At 41.5% G+C, this 20,445-nt stretch overlaps 1 protein-coding gene across 1 annotated transcript in view; it reads right to left on the bottom strand.

Moving 5' to 3' along the window:
- Positions 1-19,880, bottom strand: part of LOC133376447 (sodium channel protein type 1 subunit alpha-like) — a 95,825-nt gene extending 75,945 nt beyond the window's left edge. Inside the window, exons 1-6 of the mRNA XM_061608582.1 lie at positions 19,538-19,880; positions 18,170-18,485; positions 13,941-14,059; positions 4,355-4,444; positions 2,353-2,481; positions 1,104-1,195 (exon numbers count right to left, since the gene is read on the bottom strand). Coding sequence (XP_061464566.1) covers positions 1,104-1,195; positions 2,353-2,481; positions 4,355-4,444; positions 13,941-14,059; positions 18,170-18,433 — 694 coding nt within the window. The 5' untranslated portion in view covers positions 18,434-18,485; positions 19,538-19,880. The remainder of the gene's footprint in view (positions 1-1,103; positions 1,196-2,352; positions 2,482-4,354; positions 4,445-13,940; positions 14,060-18,169; positions 18,486-19,537) is intronic.
- Between the last annotated feature and the right edge of the window lie 565 nt (positions 19,881-20,445).

Below are 20,445 nucleotides of genomic sequence, written 5' to 3'. Positions count from 1 at the left end.
GAAGATGTGTCTTGTGAAGATGATATCACTGGAAGCTTATGTTCATTGGACTTGTGAATGGAAATGTACTGCACTTAATTTTAAAAAACAACCAACCAACCAACTTGTTTTAACGCTAAAACAAGTGACTTTTGTTATCATGCTTTTCATTAGCTTCACACGGGGGAAATCTTTCCACCATACCAAGCCTAAACAATGTTACACAGAAGGAAGTTACACTGAAATCAATGCAACTTGCTCCCACATAAACATGTTTAGGATTAGGGATTGAAGTGTTAGCGGTGTGGATTTTTATAGAAAATTGCCAACACCTTTTAACCCAGTCCTGTTGCCATCTGTTTTATAACATATTGATAGTAAAAGAGTAAACAACATACTAGGACTTAATGGTAAGAAACTGTGGGTAGTTTGGAAAGATAATAAATTTCCCATGCAATGTTCATGCTATTTTAAAATGTTTATTATTATCTTACTGTTTTACATTCAGTAGTGATTCAGATATTTCGATATGTTCAATCATAATAAAGATACTAGTCTTCATCAAAAAATACCAAGAATAAATACAGGTTTACAGTATGCAGGTAAAAAACACATGGGTAAAAAAAGGTTGTGCTTTTGTCACAGCTTGACCTCAAAGCTTGACATTATATGATGCAAATCACACAGGCCGTGTATACTGCAATATCTCATGCAACAATGTGTTAAACGCAAAGGCTGATTTCAAAAGTAAATAAGCAAATGGCAAAAGGCAAAGGATCACAATGTTCATTGCTATCAAAACATGATTCCTACTTTTTCTTCTTTGTCTTTTTAAATGAGCGAGCAAGCAACGAGGCTTATGGTGAAGGAATGTGTGTGGTTTGAATTTCCATGGAGTCTGAGAGTCAGCCTCTGTGTTTAACCTAGCTCTCACCTGGGATGACTGATATTGTTTTCAATGCCCGGAGAACTCTGAATGTTCTCAACGCTGAGACATTGCCCAGGTCCACAAACTCTGTCACATATCTGTAATAGGGGAGTTCACACACAAACACAATGACAGGATAAAAAGGAACAGTTGGGAGGCACAAGGGACCTAACACCTTACACCACTCACTTCTTACCTGGGATTACAGAAATAGTTTTCAAAGCTCTCAATACTCTGAAAGTTCGAAGAGCTGAAACATTGCCTAGGTTTACAAATTCTGTTATATACCTGTAGAATTAAATCACAGTTATTCAGCATTGAGGCAGATGATATGCTACTTACTTGGGTCTTTCATCAAGATCCCTTGGGTAACGTTAATGGAAAATTAAGCAGCAACACTGACTTTTTTTTTTTTACCTTTCACTGCAGTTTGCTTTTCATTAAGATCTTTCAACGATGATCAGTTTACATTTAAATGTAGGCCAAAGTGAGCCACAGTGTTTTCACGTTGAAAACCTAACTTTCTAATTAAAGCCACTTTGTGAAGAGAACGGGAAGGGTGCTCCTCTTCTTTTAGGAGGGGAAAATTGCAGGACTTCTTTGCAGCTTCTTTATCAGTACCTGTACTACTAGTGTTTCATTCATTTCACACTACTAGGCTGTGAACACACTAGTCACCTACAACAAAGCATTTCCATGAGCCACACTTAGAGGGGGAATGGGCTAATCTGATCAGTTGCAAAATTTCTTTGAAGTTGAATTTAAAATAAAAAATGCATGACCCCACCAGGTTTTACAGTAAAAAGGGGCGGGGTTTGACTAGCATTGTGTGCCCCTTTTTTCAGAACAGAGAGATGGAGATGCACTGGAACCAGTGGAACAGTGAGCGTGCTTCTTCTGCCCCTAGTTCCTTTGCTATGATGCACCATATGTGGATTCACAAAGAAGCAAACATACAAGGCCACTATCATTGTAAAGATAGGCAAGAACAAGTAGCAGATGCTTCTGGATAAGCAACGTTGGCATTTTGTCACATGAACTTCCTAAGAGACAGCGTTGATTCATATCTATATAGTTATTAAGTACCCCCCCACACACAAAAGAATCTCTTATCTGCTGTGATTTTTTTCCAGTCCAGCTGACTGTAAGCCTGAGCACAGGTGATGTATGTTGGCAGCAAAAATAAGCTTGCAAAGAGAACTGAAATTTCATGTCTGTCTGTCTGTCTGTCTATGATTTCACATTCATATTCCTTGGTGTGGTATAAGAGCATTATAATGTCTAACAAGTATCAATCATTAAAGAATCATATTTAAACATTACTTTTTGAAGAATCTATATTCTCCAACTCTTGATTGATAAAAACACATTTTATTACAACAAATTTTGTATACCATTTGCAAAAAAATTAAAAGTGTTGGGGGAGAAAGGATTGTAAAACTTACGCAAATGTAATGACAGTGAAGTCCAGCCAGTTCCAGGGATCCCGAAGAAAAGTGAAACCATCTATACAAAAACCCCTTGCAATTATTTTAATAAGTGATTCAAATGTATATATTCCTGTGAATGTATACCTAGGAAAATAACCAAAATATTCATTGTTAATTACGATGGTGGTTTTAAAAAATACCTGAGTCTAAAAGGCTAGCATAAGAATCAGCTTACTGGATCTCACCAAGGCCCCCTTCTTACAGAACATGGGTTGCATGGGAATGTTTGCAATGAGGCTCCTTCTCATGTTGTTGGAGTACTGTGAAATGTCTAGAGCGGAGGTGGCTGCCTCTCCAGATGCTACTGGATTCCAACTCTCATCATCCCCAGCCTGCATGGCCTATGGTCATGATAGGAGTTGTAGTTCAGAAACAATTGGAGGGCCATAGGTTCATCACCCCTGACCTAGGACAATGTTGCTCATGCTGGGCATTCCCCCTCTCAGAAACTGGGATGTTGGTATAAGGAGCAGCCATGTCATGGTTCATCCATACATGGCCCTGTGCTTCTCATGTCACCCCAGTGGCACAAAATGCATTGTTGTGGATCCCATGCAGCTAGTCTAGCATGATTTTATTTTCAAGATCACAATCAGGGTACTAAATTTATGGACATCATTTGTTTGTCCCAAATATTGAGACATATGCTGTCTTTGAACATGGAAATTCCTTTTAGCGACTATAGGATAACGTCTCTCAGTAGACATACCCTTTATGAGTACATCTAATCCCCTTTCAAACTGTCTAAACTACTGACCATCATATCTTGTAGAATCAACATTATCATACATAGTGTGAAGTGCCTGCTGAACCTGACTGACAGTCAACTTGACAGCATGCACCTTGAATTCTTAAGCACTCTTCAACCATTAAACCTAAAATTAAAGAAAATATGTAAGTGGAGAGGGGCCACACTAAGTAGACCTTGTGGCTGGCATCTTCACATATAGCACAAGTGGCAGAGAGGAGGAGAAAGGCAGTGTTGTTCTTACAGATTTCCACACAATATGGAACCCTGAGTAAAGCATGTATGAGTGTAAAGTCACGCTCTCTCTTCAGAGATTTGTGCTCTATGTGTGGATGTCCGGAGCAGAGCTTAGAAAAGTTACTTTTTTTGAACTACAACTCCCATCAGCCCAATCCAGTGGCCATGCTGGCTGGGGATGATGGGAGTTGTAGTTCCAAAAAGTAACTTTTCCAAGCTCTGGTCAGGAGGAAGGGCATGACCTCATTCCCCACTTGCCTGTTCCCTTTAACTGTTATGCCTGAAGAGGGGCTTTAGTGTGCAAGAAAAGATAAATCTCCTCCTCCCCTTTATCCACTGCTACCAAAGGCAGTGTGTGACTTGGCAGATTGGGTTTGATATTTGGAAAAAAGGGAACATTCAACTGAGTGCACTCAGTTCTGTGTTCATGCAGGCTCACTGCATCACAGCCATGCTCTACAGTGAACTAAAGCTGCGATCCTTAGTGGGTGAGAAATATGAAAATGGTTCTACTGCGCTATCCAATGCCCTTCTGGACTCAAGCTGGCAGAGCTCAAGTGAGGGCGGCCTTGGAGGAACACTCTTGCATTCCTCAGTCCATTTCCTGCCCAATTATGTTTTTATACATTTCCCCTCCCAGGTCAATTTTCCCTTCAGTTTGGGGGTTTATCAGGGAATCAGGATGGCTTTAGATCCAAGCTGTTTCCTGGCACACTCCCACCCATCCCCTTGTGGGCTACAGTAGCTCTGATATTAGTTGGGCCAGAGCTTTGGAGGAGCCAATGAACAGGGAGGATCTCTGTCTCTGAAGTCAGAGAGATAGCTCTTATCTAACCTATGGCCCCTGGGATGTCCTTCCAGGGACCATAGAACTGCACCCCAAATTTATTTTAAAAATGGTATTAGCTCAAGTAGAATTCATTCCACCAAAGCACATGCAAACATGCAAGTTAAGAATAATACTCAACTTACTCTACATTCTTTGTCCAGTCAGGAGGGTTACTTAGGGTCATAAATACGCAGTTGGTCAAAATAGTGCACATAATGAGCATGCTGAATAATGTAGGATATATCATTAAGGAACATACAGCGGGAAATCATATCATTATTGATAAACAAAACACAAGATGAATGGGGTGTTCTGTTTTAATATAAAAATGTATTTGTTAAAATAAATACATCTGTAGAATAATATATTAACTTCTTATTTTGTAAAAATCTAGGACCATAGCAAAGGTGATTTAGATGAAGGGAACAACATAATTCATTTCCACCAAATATTGCTACTTACTAGAGTCACCTTTACTTTGAAGAAACAATTTTAGAACCCATGTAAATTATGTCTTACAGCAAGCCATAACAAAAATGGAGGCCTCTGAAAACTTGTTTTTTTAAATAAAAAATCCTGCAAGTAACCCAATTAACACACTGTCGCAGATATAGTAGAAGGTCCAGTAGGTGATATGATGACACAGTATGAAATGACCTCAGTAGAGCTTTCAAATAATAAGAAAATAAGCATACTCAACACAGTATTTTAATGGCAATGTATTTTGAAAGGGAAAGATGTGATATACATTTGGCCATTGTATAAACTGGTGATATCAATTTAATTGCAAGCTCCAGTAACTGTGTGTGCATGCTAAAGGTTTCAAACTGGAGAGGGTGTGTGTGCGTGTCAAGCAAATTAGGAAAGTAATTGCTTACGGCAGGGGTAGCCAACGTGATGCTCTCCAGATGTTGCTGAACTCCAACTCCCATCATCCCTAACTATTGGCCATGTTGGCTGGGGATGATGGGAATTGGAGTCCAACAAGTTCAGAAGGTACTACGTTGGCTATCCTTGCCTTACAGTTAGACTTCTTCAGGTTCAAATCTTACAGTTAGACTTCTTGTTCAAGCTCAAATGTGTTTTTAGCGCTTTTGTTTGCTGCCCTGGGTTCCTGCTGGGAGGAAGGGCAGGATATAAATCAAATAATAAACAAACAAACAAACAAATAAATACATTTACAACTTTAATTAATACCGAAAGTTCATTGTTTATCCAAACACAACACAAAACAAGGCCACATGATGGCACCACAAACTTTGAATTTTCAAATCAAATATATCTTATTCTGCAAAATATATCAACTCAGCCCTACTAAAATACATTTTACCTAGCTGCATTTCTATCATATTAGCCAATAGCACAAGAAAGTATATGTGAACAAAAGATGTATCACCATTACATACTTGGCAATGCATGTGACACATTTGTCCTACAACGGGTTATTTAAGTTTTGGATTTTTTGAGCAATAGTTCTGTCAATAGTTCTGAGAATATAAAAAGCACAATCTCAACCTGAACATGACTATATGGTGTGAGCCAATCAAAAGTAAACTTTTAAACTTTCATTCAGCCAAATAGTTAATAAGAGGAGAAAGTCAGAGCACATGCTTAAAACTCTGTCTCACTGAAATTAGTGAGACTAAAAATCCCCCAAAAGTATAACATTGGTTGGATTCTTCAGTTACAGTAGTATATAGTACTCATACAGACTTGAAAACCAGCAAATTGGTTACATTTCGGTCACCCATTAACAAACACTGATTAATTGATACAAATCTCAATGTTTCAGAATCTACATTTTTGGTTGTTAAGAACATAAGAAGAGCCTGCTGGATCAGGCCAGTGGCCCATCTAGTCCAGCATCCTGTTCTCACAGTGGCCAATCAGGTGCCTGGGGGAAGCCCGCAAGCAGGACCTGAGTGCAAGAACACCCTCCCCTCCTGAGGCTTCCGGCAACTGGTTTTCAGAAGCATGCTGCCTCTGACTAGGGTGGCAGAGCACAGCCATCACGGCTAGTAGCCATTGATAGCGCTGTCCTCCATGAATTTGTCTAATCTTCTTTTAAAGCCATCCAGGATGGTGGCCATTACTGCATCTTGTGGGAGCAAATTCCATAGTTTAACTATGCGCTGAGTAACTTCCTTTTGTCTGTCCTGAATCTTCCAACATTCAGCTTCTTTGAATGTCCACGAGTTATAGTATTATGAGAGAGGGAGAAAAACTTTTCTCTATCCACTTTCTCAATGCCATGCATAATTTTATACACTTCTATCATGTCTCCTCTGACCCGCCTTTTCTCTAAACTAAAAAGCCCCAAATGCTGCAACCTTTCCTCATAAGGGAGTCGCTCCATCCCCTTGATCATTCTGGTTGCCCTTTTCTGAACCTTTTCCAACTCTATAATATCCTTTTTGAGATGAGGTGACCAGAACTGTACACAGTATTCCAAATGCGGCCGCACCATAGATTTATACAACGGCATTATGATATCGGCTGTTTTATTTTCAATACCTTTCCTAATTATCCCTAGCATGGAATTTGCCTTTTTCACAGCTGCTGCACACTGGGTCGACATTTTCATCGTGCTGTCCACTACAACCCCGAGGTTTCTCTCCTGGTCGGTCACCGCCAGTTCAGACCCCATGAGCGTATATGTGAAATTCAGATTTTTTGCTCCAATATGCATAATTTTACACTTCTTTATATTGAATTGCATTTGCCATTTTTCTGCCCATTCACTCAGTTTGGAGAGGTCTTTTTGGAGCTCTTCGCAATCCCTTTTTGTTTTAACAACCCTGAACAATTTAGTATCATCAGCAAACTTGGCCACTTCACTGCTCACTCCTAATTCTAGGTCATTAATGAACAAGTTGAAAAGTACAGGTCCCAATACCGATCCTTGAGGGACTCAATGTTTAATTTAATAGCACTATGGTCACTGCTCCCAATCGGTTCAACAACACTTGCATCTCACACCAGGTCCCGGTCCCCACTGAGGATTAAGTCCAGGGTTGCCAGCCCTCTGGTCGGTTCCATGACCAACTGGTCTAGGGAATAGTCATTTAGAATAACTAGAAATTTTGCTTCTTTGTCGTGACTGGAACACATATGCGGCCAGTCTATGTCCGGGTAGTTGAAGTCACCCATTACTACCACATTTCCCAGTTTGGATGCTTCCTCAATTTCATATCTCATCTCTAGGTCTCCCTGAGCATTTTGATCAGGGGGACGATAGATCGTTCCCAGTATTAAATCCCTCCTGGGGCATGGTATCACCACCCACAACGATTCTGTGGAGGAGTCCACCTCTTTTGGGGTTTCGAGGTTGCTGGATTCAATGCCTTCTTTCACGTATAGAGCGACACAGCCACCAATACGTTCTTCCTTGTCCTTTCGATATAGTTTATATCCAGGGATAACCGTATCCCACTGGTTTTCTCCATTCCACCAGGTCTCCGTTATGCTCACTATATCAATGCTCTCCTCTAAGACCAAGCACTCCAGTTCTCCCATCTTGGTTCGGAGGCTCCTAGCATTAGCGTACAGGCACTTGTAAGCAGTGTCTCTCTTCAAGTGTCTTTGGCACTTGTGGTTAGGCCTGTGGTAATTTTGCCCTTCTGAATTGATATCCTGTGCCCCTGCTCTCACAATGCCTACTTCTAGGCCTACCCCTTTTAAAATTTCATAATTTATTTGGTCTTTATCCCAGGGGGGAGGTTTATTCTGAACAGGACCTTCCTCAGCTCCTGTCGGGTTCCCCCCCTCAGTCAGTTTAAAAGTTGCTGTGCCACCTTTTTAATTTTAAGTGCCAGCAGTCTGGTTCCATTCTGGTTCAAGTGGAGCCCATCCCTTTTGTACAGGCCCGGCTTGTCCCAAAATGTTCCCCAGTGCCTAACAAATCCAAACCCCTCCTCCCGACACCATTGTTTCATCCACGCATTGAGATTGCAAAGCTGGGCCTGTCTGGTTGGTCCTGCATATGGAACCGGTAGTATTTCAGAGAAAGCAACCTTGGAGGTCCTGGCTTTCAGCATCCTACCTAGCAATCTAAATTTTGCTTCCAGGACCTCCCGGCTGCGTTTCCCCATGTCATTGGTGTCAATGTGCACCACGACCACTGACTCCTCCCCAGCACTATCTACCAAACTATCTAAACGATGGATTATATCCGCAACCTTCGCACCAGGCAGGCAAATCACCTTGCAGTCTACACGCCCATCACACACCCCACTGTCTATGTTCCTAACAATCGAATCGCCCACTACAAGGATCCCTCCACCCCCCGGAGATATATCCTCGGCACGAGAGGATAGCTGCTCATCCCCCAAGGAATGGGTCCCTTCTAAGGGATTGTTTCCCTCTTCCTCAGCTAGATGCTCTCCTTCTCCGAGACCATCGTTCTCCATGATAGCAGGAGAGCTATCATCCTTGGAGTGGGACACAGCTATAGTGTCCCTGAAGGCCTCATCCACACACCTCTCTGCCTCTCTCAGCTTTTCCAGGTCAGCCACCTTGGCCTCAAGGAAATGAAGTCGTTCCCGGAGAGCCAGGAGCTCATTGCACTGAGAGCACATCCACAACTTCTGTCCAACAGGCAGATAGTCGTACATGCTGCAGGCAGTGCAAAACATTGGAAAGTCCCCACACCCCTGCTGGCTTCTTACCTGCATAGTTTTGTTTAAGGTTTATTATGTTAATGGGTTGGGGACTGCAGTTTAGTTGAGGTCAGGGAACAGACGGGCAGAGTGGGGGGGCCCTGGCCTCCTCGCCCTGCTGCCAAACTCGCTCTGCTGCTTAACTCGCCTTGACGCTTTGTCAGATGGGGCCTTGACGCTTTGTCAGATGGGGCCTTGACGCTTTGTCAGATAGGGCCTTGACGCTTTGTCAGCTGGGGGCTCCCTCTAGCTCGTGGAGCAGGCTCCCTTGCTAGGGTGCTCTGAATTTATATGTGTGGCTGGTCCCTCCCAGCTACTGCTGCCAGCCAATAATGTGTTAATTGAGGCTGATGGCTCAACTATCAGCTGGATTAGGATTATCTCAGGCTTCCTTCCTTTGAAAAAACACAAACCTATGCATGCCTATCAAAGTAAGCCCAATGAGGCTTGCTTTCAGGTGAATGTGTAGAGGACTGCAGCCTTACCTCTGCAATCCTGAGCACATTTAGAAACAAGTAAGGCTCACTGAGTAAAGTGGGACTTGCAAGTAAATATGAACAGATATCGCATTTAACTGAAAGGTACCTCTGTGCAAGTGGAAGCCACTTCCACTTGTGCAAAGGAGGTTGTCAGCTTTTCACCGATTTGTCCTTCCCATTGCACCCCCATGCACCCCATCATTCCGAGGTTCCCTGATCCTTCAGGAATAGACTTGAGAGAGCTGCAAGAGACTGCACCAAGAAAGGGGAATGAGAAAGTGCCATTTCATTAATGGAATTCTGGGAACGATACAATCCCATCCACCAAAGATTGCGCATACAAAAGTACTCATTCTGCTTTAAGCAGACGATGTGGTTCTAATTTCCCAAACCCGGCTGGGTCTTAAGAGATTACTCAGTGGCTTTGTAGAATATTGTAAAGATAATTACCTTACAATAAACTATACTAAATCTAAAGTAATAGTATTTTCTAGGAGAAAGGTCAGGTACCCCCGGTTCATAGGAGATTACAAAATCGAACAGGTTGACTCCTACAAATACCTGGGTATCTGGTTCCATGAAACAGTCAGCTGGAGAATCCATGGCAAATATGTTAAGGCCAAAGCTGAGAAAAACTTGGGTGCAATGACCCGCTTCTTTTTCACAAAAGGGAAGGAAATTTGTGCCAGCAGCAGTATGTGTTTTAAGAACCAAAATAGTCCCGATGATACTCTATGGCGCACCAATTTGGTATCCCTACTTTAAAGGATCACTTGAAGGAGTTCAATCCTTCTTCCTTAGATCTATTTTTGGTGTCCCAAGATGTGTTTCTGGAGCTACCCTTAATTTGGAGGCTGGCCTTAACTCTTTAAAATGCTTAGCTTGGATCTATGTCATTCAATTCTGGCTACGCTGCTGTCTTATGCTCACTCAAAGCTGATTTATGTCTCAGGTAATGAGAGACCCTCTTAAGCCATCTTGGACCAAGGTGGTGGTGGATAAAGTTGTTTCAGTTGGCCTTTCTCCTTCTGACTTACTCTCTATGGAACTTGGTAGGGCCAAGGTGATTGTTAAACAGCGGCTAGTGGACACTGACATCCAAGAGCTTCTTGTAGCTGCTTCGGGCACCTGTTCCCCTCAATCACTGGGTCTAACAGGTTTCCCTTGTAATGGTGGGATGCTCTATCTAAGTTGGCTATCTGTACCTAAGTACAGGAGGGCATTTTCTCTGGCCCGATTCAACGCCCTACCTTCTAAACTCTTGGAGGGTAGATACGATAAAACTCCAAGGAATAGATGCTGCCCCTGTGATAATGCTGGAGTCTGTTTTACATGTTCTTTTTAATTGTAGGTATTATGAAGGGGCCAGAAAAGATCTTTTATACCCTATTATGCAGTCCCTTCCAGGCCGATCACCTGAGTCTCTTCTGCCTGTTTTACTAGAGGGCTCTGACAAGCAATTACCGTTCAAGTGGCCAAATTTCTGAACTTGGCCATTGTGACCAGACCCTGTAAGACTGTGAATTGTAATTAATTTTATTGTATTGTTTTGATGTCTGCCATAGCTCTGTCACCAAGCAGTCTCATGTTAATATTTTTATACTGTATTGTGGTCGGTTGACTGAAAAAAATTAAAAAGATTAATGGAATTCTGCTCACAGAAATTAGGATCTGCACCATCATTTTGAAAGGATAAAAAAATGACTACACTGTGCAAAATCCAGTTTTTAGAATGTGAAACTTGATCTTCATGTTAAAATATCTGTGATTCATTTAACAGTGATTTTGTGCAGGTTTTTTTTCCAAATTCAACCATCTAAATTTGTTATTTCAGTTCAAATCACTAGGTTGCATGAAATGAAGTTGTCCTGTTTGTGCAAGGTCTTCCACTTGTGCTATGGAACTTCCCCTCCCTCTCCTCTTCCTGTGCAACCCCCCCCCCCGATATTTACTCTGAAGGATTGAGGGAAACCCCAGAACAGATTTGGGAGAGAGAGGGGAATTTCTGTTTCATACTTGGCATGAACAGGACGGATTTGTTGGATACAATCCACTGTTCTCCAAGCTCATGTCAATTCAAACATAAAACTGCTCCTGAAACCATTAGTCAGCTTCTTTCTGAATGGGAATCAGCAAAGATGGCCAATAGGCTTTTACCAGAGAAAAGAGAACTAGTAAAAACAACCCAGCAGTGTTTAGTTGCCTAGTATCAACAAAACCTATCTGGTTCCTGCCAAGGTAATTCACGTCATTCAGACATAAGCACTGGAAACAGAAGTCCAAATACAGAGTATAGATAACCACTGAAATGCCTTTTGCCCTCTACGCAAAGATCTAAAATATTTAGTTACCATTATCAGACATGCTTTTGCTTTCCATATATCATTTTGTCCTGTTCTTTCACATAGAGACTGAGGTCCAGTCCTCACATTTCAGCTACCCCATGAATGCCTCATTAAATGAGTGCTATGCTGAAACCTGTTCTCCAATTTCTTGAAAGTGTTCTTTTTCTGTGAAAGAAACTTCCATTTTTCTGCCACTTTCTCAGCACACTTTAGAATTGCTTTAGAATTGTGGTGGGTGAGGAAAATTCATCACTGCTTTGCTACAAATTTATCCTAATATACACATTTTTGTATGCAATTTTGTGCAATACAAACATTTTTTTGCAAAGCAATTTCCCCTAATATAATGGATTTTTGTATGTTATTTTCACTAATATATGCATTTTTATGCACACTTTACCCGCATATATGCATTTTAGTACACGTTACTTGGCAGAAGAACTGCAGTGCAAAATTTGGAGAATTGTGAATTTTGAAGGATTACTGTTTTGGTTCTCAAAAGTGCAAATTAGGCTGATTCACCTTTAAAAGGGAAGAGAATCAAATCTCTCCCCATTCTTACTGGGGAGTGCAAACCACTGGAGAGATTATTTGTAAAATGAAAGAATGGAGACTCACAAACACCTCCTGACCATCTTGAAAGCCAGATAAGTACAACAAAGTCCTGCACCCCACTTTCTCTCTCTTTTTGGTCATTTTGGAATGCAATTTCTTTTCTAAGAATTGGTGGAGAATGGTCAAAAAACCATAGGAGAATTTCTCAGCACAGCACTACATCAGGTGATTTCCTCTATTGGACGTAGAAAGGTCTACAGTAGTGTAGTCTAGGAAAATTTACTGTAAATTAGTGACCCAACTTGCCAGAGGCCAGCAGAAGCAAAGCTGGTGGAGGCGGAGCTCACAGAAGGGGCCGCTACATCCAGCTGCTGCTTGGAGGCCTCTTGGAGGGGAGGATGCTGGCTAAGGTGGGAGGGCGTGGAGGAGGGAAAGAAAATACATTTCCTTCCGCCATCTCTTTTCCCAGTGTACTGGCTGCTGCGACAGAGGGCTGCAGGAGGGAACTGAACAGGATCTGGATTTCGTGTAAGTCTCCCTCCTTGGCCCCTCTTATGGCAAGACCCCAGACAGCTCCTTTTGCAGGCTTTCCACTGGCTTCCACTGGCTCCCCTTATGCTGGGCTGGGCTTCCTCGGCGGACCTCCAGCTGAGCTGTGGCTGAGCCAGGATGAGGGGATTATGTCAGCATAGCCCAACTGAGTCAGGACTCAGCCAGCTTAGCCGGAGGTCCACCATATCCAACTCACCTCAGCCCAGTGTAAATAGCAGTTGGATTGGAGTCAAAAATAATACAGTAGGGCCCCACTCATACGGCGGATTACATTCTGGACCCCCGCCAAAAAGCAAAAACAGCTGAAAAGCAGAACTCATTGAATAGAATGGCGTGCAATGCCCGAAAACTGCCGTAAAAGCGGAACAAGCGCCGTGTGAGTGGGGCTTTAGTCTAATTGTGTCTAATTGAGACCGCCGCATTAGCGAAGTGCCATAAAGTGGGGCCCTACTGTAATACATTTAGACCATTTCATTATCTGACTAAAATGCTGCTGCTAACATCTTCCTGTATTTTATTGGCATATGCTCACCTGTTATACATAGTGTAAACATTAAGCAACCGAACCTCTGATTGGGCTTGCAGTCAAACAGCTGGGTGCATAGATTGATCAGGAAAATAAGACTAGTATTTTCCAGTATCACGCTCTAAGGATACAGCATTTTAAAGGACTTTGTAAAAGACCCCCACTACAATTGCTGATAGACAATTCACAATAATGTCACTGAACATAAAAAATTGAATGCACGTGCATCTTACCCACTCAGGAGCACCAATGTCGGTTCATTAAAGCTGCAGCTGACATTGAGGTTAGTGGCATCTGTGTTGTGGGAGCTTCACGTTAGAGCTTTGTTACCCAGCTATAAAAATGAAATAATCACTGCGCTCTATTTGTTTTAAACAAATCTATTCCATAGATATCTGTGGCAGGGTTACTGTAAATATTTTTGTTAAATTTTGAAGGAAGGTGGATCCAGAAAATGTTGGATTTTTTAAAAAATTAAATGGTTTGGAACATCTTCCTCTTGGACCTAACAATGTAAAATAAGGAACAGTAAATAACCAAAGAAAACAAGTTTGTAAATTGCTACCTTAAAACAAGAACAAAACTGTTTCGAAACAACCATTGGAAAAGGATATGAATGTACCAAAATCTTAATAGCTATTTTTCTAAGAGGGTTGAAAGGAGTTAAAATGTATACAGCAGGGGTGGCACTGAATCGGAAAATTGCCTTCCCTCTATTCAATACTATAAAAGTCTGGAAGAAAAAAGAAAATGTGAAAGCAATTCAGACTCATACAGATCTTCATTCATTTCATTATTAACATTTTTTTCAATGATAAACATACAGTCACTCTACACAATCCTTGAAAAAAGCTGTCTTGTACCTGATAAACGGTACATTATTTGGTATATAAGGAAGCATCTTTTGATTCAAAGGTATTCTTGAATATCAACATGAGAATGCATATGTACTTTCATAGTAATGATAAGATGAATGTAGCTAAGTTGGGAATTGTTCTTTTCCATTTCAAAGAGAAGCAGAAGTAGGTAAGCAAAATAAAGCACTCACACCCTCAATAATGTTGCTTCTTCATAACCAGTAGAATTTTTTTCCTCCGTGAAAATGTCACTGGGGTAATTTAACAGTAATTAGTAATGGAATAACTAATTCAGGAGATACCATGCCACAGTTGTTCCTGGGTATGACCAGTGCAAGGCAATGAAATTCACAATTAACCACATCAAGGACAGAGGAAGCTGCCTTATATCAGTCAATCTATTGGTTCATCTGCCTCAGTACTATCCACCCTAACTGGCAGTGGCTCACTAGGGCTTTGGACAGGTGTCTTTCTCAGTCCTATCTGGTGATGCCCAGGGTTGAACCTCGGACCTTTTGCTGGCAAAATATTCTACCACTGAGCTGCAACCTATCACCAAATTTGGTGTATGAATTTGTCCTGCTTGTGCAGTTTGACTGTGTTTCAAAACAAGTGTCATTTTCCCCTTAGGAGGGCTTAAAATGTCAAGGGCGTTTTGGTACATGTGCAGTCAGCAGTCAGCAAACCAGGTGCCCAAAGCTAGCTGCTTTGTAGGTGCATGTTTAGAACGTCCTTAACATCATTCCCTTTTTCACAAGGAAACTCTGATTGCTGTGATCCGACCAGGCCATCTGATCAAGCTCCCTTTTGTTTTAGTGAGGACATTATTTTTTATTTGAGTAAATGCTCTTGTTGCTGTTGTTGTTCCAAATGTGGTTATTGCATTTCTCATCTAGAACCTGTACTGAATGCTGACTGAAAAAGTTCATAGATCATGAAGCCATTTGGAATCGAACCAAGGGGGAGATAATTTATCATAACGCCTTTGGATCAGGATATCTGAAGGATGGCTTTCACCTCTATGAACCTGCCTGGATACTGAGATCTATGGGAGAGGTCCTCCTCTGCATCCCAGCATTGTCTAGAAGGGATGTGAAAGCGAGCTTTCTCAGCTGTTGTACTCAGGTTCTGGAATGCCCTTCCTAGGGAGACCTTTCTTGCACCCCCCCAGCTGTCTGTCAATAGGCAAATAACGCCTTTGGCCTCCTGAGCTGATTATGATCTACTATTGATTGCTGATTTTAGTTTGACTGGCTGTTTTCACGTGCTTATTTTTATATATTTATATGCCTTTTACATGCTTATTTATATACCTAAATATTTATGTTGTTTGTATTGTATTTAATTGGAATGGAATGCTTAGATGTTAGAAAATCATAGAATCATAGAGTTGGAAAGGGCCTATAAGGCCATTGAGTCCAACCCCCTGCTCAATGCAGGAATCCAAATTAAAGCATACTCAACAGGTGGCTGTCCAGCTGGCTCTTGAATGCCTCCAGTGCTGGAGAGCCCACTACCTCCCTAGGTCATTGGTTCCATTGTTATGCCGCTCTAACGGTTAGGAAGTTTTATCCTGATGTTCAGTCGAAATCTGGCTTCCTGTAACTTCAGCCCATTATTCCGTGTCCTGCACTCTGGGACAATTGAGAAGAGATCCTGGCCCCCTCTGTGTGACAACCTTTTAAGTACTTGAACAATGCTATCATATCTCCCCTCAGGTTTCTCTTCTCAAGGCTATACACGCCCAGTTCTTTCAGTCTCTCCTCATAGGGTTTTGTTTCCAGTCCCCTGATCATCCTCAGCAAAGCTTTTCTTCGTCATATCTCTCAAAATATTGGGAAGCAGAATCTTGGGTGGAGGGTAGAAAATACATGTACACATGCAATTTCCAGGGAGTAGTTCTGAAACAGTGGGGAGCAAAAGCTATATGGGCTATGGTTAATAAGAAAGTCAACAGTCAACTCTTGCCCATGCTAGAATGTCAGCTGGATGTGGCACATGTCATAAGATGATAATGATAAAGAGAAGGGTATGTGATGGACCAGTGTCAACCAGAGGAGTAAAAACCTGTGGTTCATTTGTTCCAGGGTAAACAACATGGAGCCCTCCAGATGTTGTGGACTACATCTCCCATAATCCCTGACCAGTGGCCATGGTGGTTGTGGCTGATGGGATTTGTAGTCCAGCAGCAACACCTGGAGGCCACCACATTAGCTACCCCGATCTGTTTTTTATATCTGTCCTTGAAACCACTTTGGAAGCTGCAGTTTGTGCTGAACACTGCAACAAGCATACTGACTGGTAAAGCTTGTTAAGCCCATATAAAACCAGCTGTGAACTGGCTGGCTATATGCTACTGAGCCCACATCAAGATTTTAATGCTGAATGGAGGCGTGCCCTCCTAAATGATTTAGGAACCAAGTTACCTGATGGAGTGCTTCCCCCTGTATTATCCTTTCTGGGCTTTAGGATGTGCTGGGAGAAGGGCCTACTTGCTATTGCATGGTAGAGTGAAGTTCATACCTTTGTGACTCATGAAAGTGCTTCCTTAACATGGGTTCTCCAGCTGTGGAAAGCCCTCCCCCTTGAAATCCAGTTGGCACTTACATTTTTGTGCCAGCTAAAAACTTAGCTAGGCTAATGATATAGGGTTCAGGTGTTAGGGTGCTAATACCTTGAACTAAGATGATGGTCTAACATTTATGGATTTTATAATGTTTGTAATGTTTTATTATTATTTTCTTTATTTGTCTTTGTTTAATTTATAATAAAAATAGTTTAAAAAGAAATATAGTTAAAGCAAGATCCTTGATATGTAAATTTGAAATGCATTTTAATATATAATTTATTTTATGATGTATATTTTTTTAAACTGCTGATTTTATTTACATTTTGGAAAACTTTAGGTTAACTTTTTTTAATATCTGCTTTTTTGTAATTTTAATCTATGTTTTATGTAAATTGCTTAGAGGTTTTCATGATTAAGCAGTTTATAAATCTTGCTAAATAAATATGAATAAATGAAATAATTGATGTACCCAGTCTTGGGATCAGCTGGTTTGGTGAGGGGCAGGATAGACACAGAGTATATAAATAAATATAGTTGTTGCCAGAAACAATTCAGCCAGCGAAGTGATCAACAGTATCAGGGAAGAAATGAAGAGAAGCTAATTACCATAGACATTTGGTCTATGGAACACTGCTTTTTAGACTTCCAGATGCATCACAAACTATTTGGGTTGTCAAGAGGTACACTGGCAAGTACAGTAGTCCTTCCTACAATCAAATACTAAACTTCAGGGACAGCCATTCTTATGTCTCCTGTTATTCCAGGAATTTACAACAGTGATATGATGTAAATCTGGGTTAGGACCAATCAATATCACCAAATAGGCGGCTTGTGCTTGTTGTGAAGGGGTCATTATGGGAGTGCTTCTCCCTGTTTATAATGTGCATTCCAAGTACACATTCAGACCATGGCAGGAGTCACATGCTGGTGCAGTAAATATGGGTTGGTTGCAAGTTAGTTTTGTGATGTAGCAGTCCATTGACCCCCTCCATCACAAGCACAATCCAGTTCACATTCATCAACCCACCAAGCTAACTGCCCCTTACAGCAGGAACAATCTAGGATATGATAGCCAATACCAGTTCAGACCCAACTTGTTATTTACATTGTCTAATGTGAAACAGGCATAAATAGATAGTCATCACTATTTACCCCCTTTTTTTGAGATAACCTTCTAAGAGAGTAAACGTTGAATCATTTTTGAAGCACAGATTTAGAATAAATAAAAATGTCCTTGCAGTGTAATAAATTCTTCTTATCCAGAGATACTGATTTCAAACCACAGGTTAACAGAGAAGCAACTGCAAATTGTTGGTTATATGCCTGACTGCAGAAAAATGGGAGTGGGGGATGGCTACCAAAGCAGGTTCTGCAATAGGAAAGTGATGGTGTAAAGTGCTTGATATGAAACACTTACTTTTTTGTTAAGATAAAATGGGTCCAAGTCTTCCAAGGGAGTAGCCACCATTCCAGGAGGTATGTCTCCATAAATAAATGGCAGTGATTTTCCAGCCTCCAAGTCACTACTTGGCTTTGGGCCATTTTCATCATCATCTTTACGGTCTTGTTTGGTTTGCTTAGCCTTTTCTGCAGCAATGCGTTGTTCAATAGCGGCAAGAGACTCTCTAGTGAAGTAGTGAAAGCTGTCAGGTCCTGGTGGTACAAGCACTGGCTGCTCCATCTTTTCATCCTGCACATTTTAATTACCATTTATTCTCTTGCATAAGGAAGTACTAAAAGAGAGGAAGGAAGGAAGAAAAGGATTAAGGACAGAAATGAGTAAGGGATGAAGAACCATTTTTTTTTATCATGCAAACTACTACACTGTTAAAATGATAACTTTAAAGAATGAGGCTTCCGACTTATAGGCACAGTCTACCAACTGGTGTTGCCGCTGTGCAGTCTCCATTTCCTTTTGCCTGTGGTTAGGATTGGTAGGGATTTTTTTTCTGGCAGGACTTCTGTACCTTTAATGGTGGCATGACCAGCCAAAATTGATTGTATGAAGCTTTTCCTGGCATGCTGATCCAGTGATGGGGAAATCATCACCTGCTGAATTTCTGCTTCTTGTGGAGCTCTCAAAAGACACAGGAACCCTACCATGGAGTTCTTGTAGAAGCCCATTGCAATGAATGGAGATTGCCCCACAGCAGTGCACAACAGACTGTGTCCTAAAATAGCTTATTGATAAGCCAGCTACTTAAGTCAAAGCACTGAGCCGTTCTAAAGGCTATTTGATCATTTCTAAAGCTCTAAGCAAGCTGAAGTGTTAGTAGAGGGCATGGCCTTTTACTGCACACAATATCTTATTAATTATGAAAAATCAGAACGCTATCCCACTATGGAATCCTAGGAGAACCCACTGGTTAATAAACAAAAGGGTCTAATTCAGCAACTTCTCCTAGCACTTGATTTTAGCTGGATTGATCCTCCCTATGGTGATATTTTCAGAATCAGGAAAGAGCAAAACCCAGCACTGCATTCTTCTCTACAAAAATGCAAACAGAATATACAGCAGATAGTTTGGGGGCGAGGGGGACACATTTTCACTAACTCCAATATGTGGCTTCTCCAGAGTACTCCTGAGCACACATGCTTGTTAGAGCTGTAGACGACAGCATATGCTCTTTAATTTCTTTTAATGGATTTGATATTTTGGAAGTATGCTTAAGAAGAGAAAGAGATGAAATATTGTCATAAATACAGTATGCGGACAAAAATCAGTATGGAAACAGTGGGCGGAGGGGACACATCAAGTGCTGAGGGAAAACGGCTTATGCTGCACCTTTTATGCTGCTGAATGAGCTTCTGATTTTTGCAGGCAAGGTTTTCAAATGTGGATTTGGACAGAGTGTAGAGCACTTTGTCCCTGCCTCCCCCCCTTTGAGACTAAAGCAATGTGTCTGCAGTCTCCACCCATTGGCAGGATGCCTTGAGGGAGGCCTGCGATTGATCCTCAGTGCCAGAGCTAATACACTGGGCAAAAAAAGGGAGAGGAACAATAGCAGAGAAGTGCAAAAGAAAGAGAGGAAAAGGAGGGAGACGGATATAACCAAAGCAGAGGCGATACTGGAAGAGAAGCGTGGGGCAGAGGAAGAGAGTGCCCATTCATTTTTAAAGGAGGGGTGTGCAGAGGAAGACAAGAGAGAATAACACTGTGGGGAGGGAAAGGGGGGGGAGAAAAGAGGAGGCCGAGAAAGGAAAGAGGCGTTTAAAAGAGAAAAACCAGCAGCTACTTTCAGCATCACGTGAGAGAGATGCAAAAGGTATAGATGGAATTCAGTTAAAAAGATACAGAACTGTAAGCAGAAAGACCAGTGAGACATTAGAAGGATTATTGGGGGGGGGAAGGAGGGGATAGAAAACAGTCCTCTTTGGGTCAAACAAAAGCATTTTGCTTGATGTCAAATTGTAAATAAAATTCTCTGCAGGGAACCACTGAAAATCTCTTGTCGGTTGCAAGTGTTTGGGGGAGAAGGGAGAAAGATTTTGCTTAATGGCAGCAGGAAAATCCCTACACTGCAAAAACAGCTAATGGATCCTTAATGCACACACAGAGCAAATAAAACCTGAATTTCAAAGGACTCATTTGATCACATCTGTTAAGTGGATGAATTCCAGTATACTTCAGGTTTAACATCTGAATTGACTTTTAAAGGAATATGCAGTAGTGGTTCACTCAAAACACCTATT

This window comes from Rhineura floridana, chromosome 2 (genome assembly GCF_030035675.1).
Source record: "Rhineura floridana isolate rRhiFlo1 chromosome 2, rRhiFlo1.hap2, whole genome shotgun sequence".
NCBI lineage: Eukaryota > Metazoa > Chordata > Lepidosauria > Squamata > Rhineuridae > Rhineura > Rhineura floridana.
The sequence above is the reverse complement of the archived record's forward strand: the minus strand, read 5'-3'. Positions and strand labels throughout refer to the sequence as shown.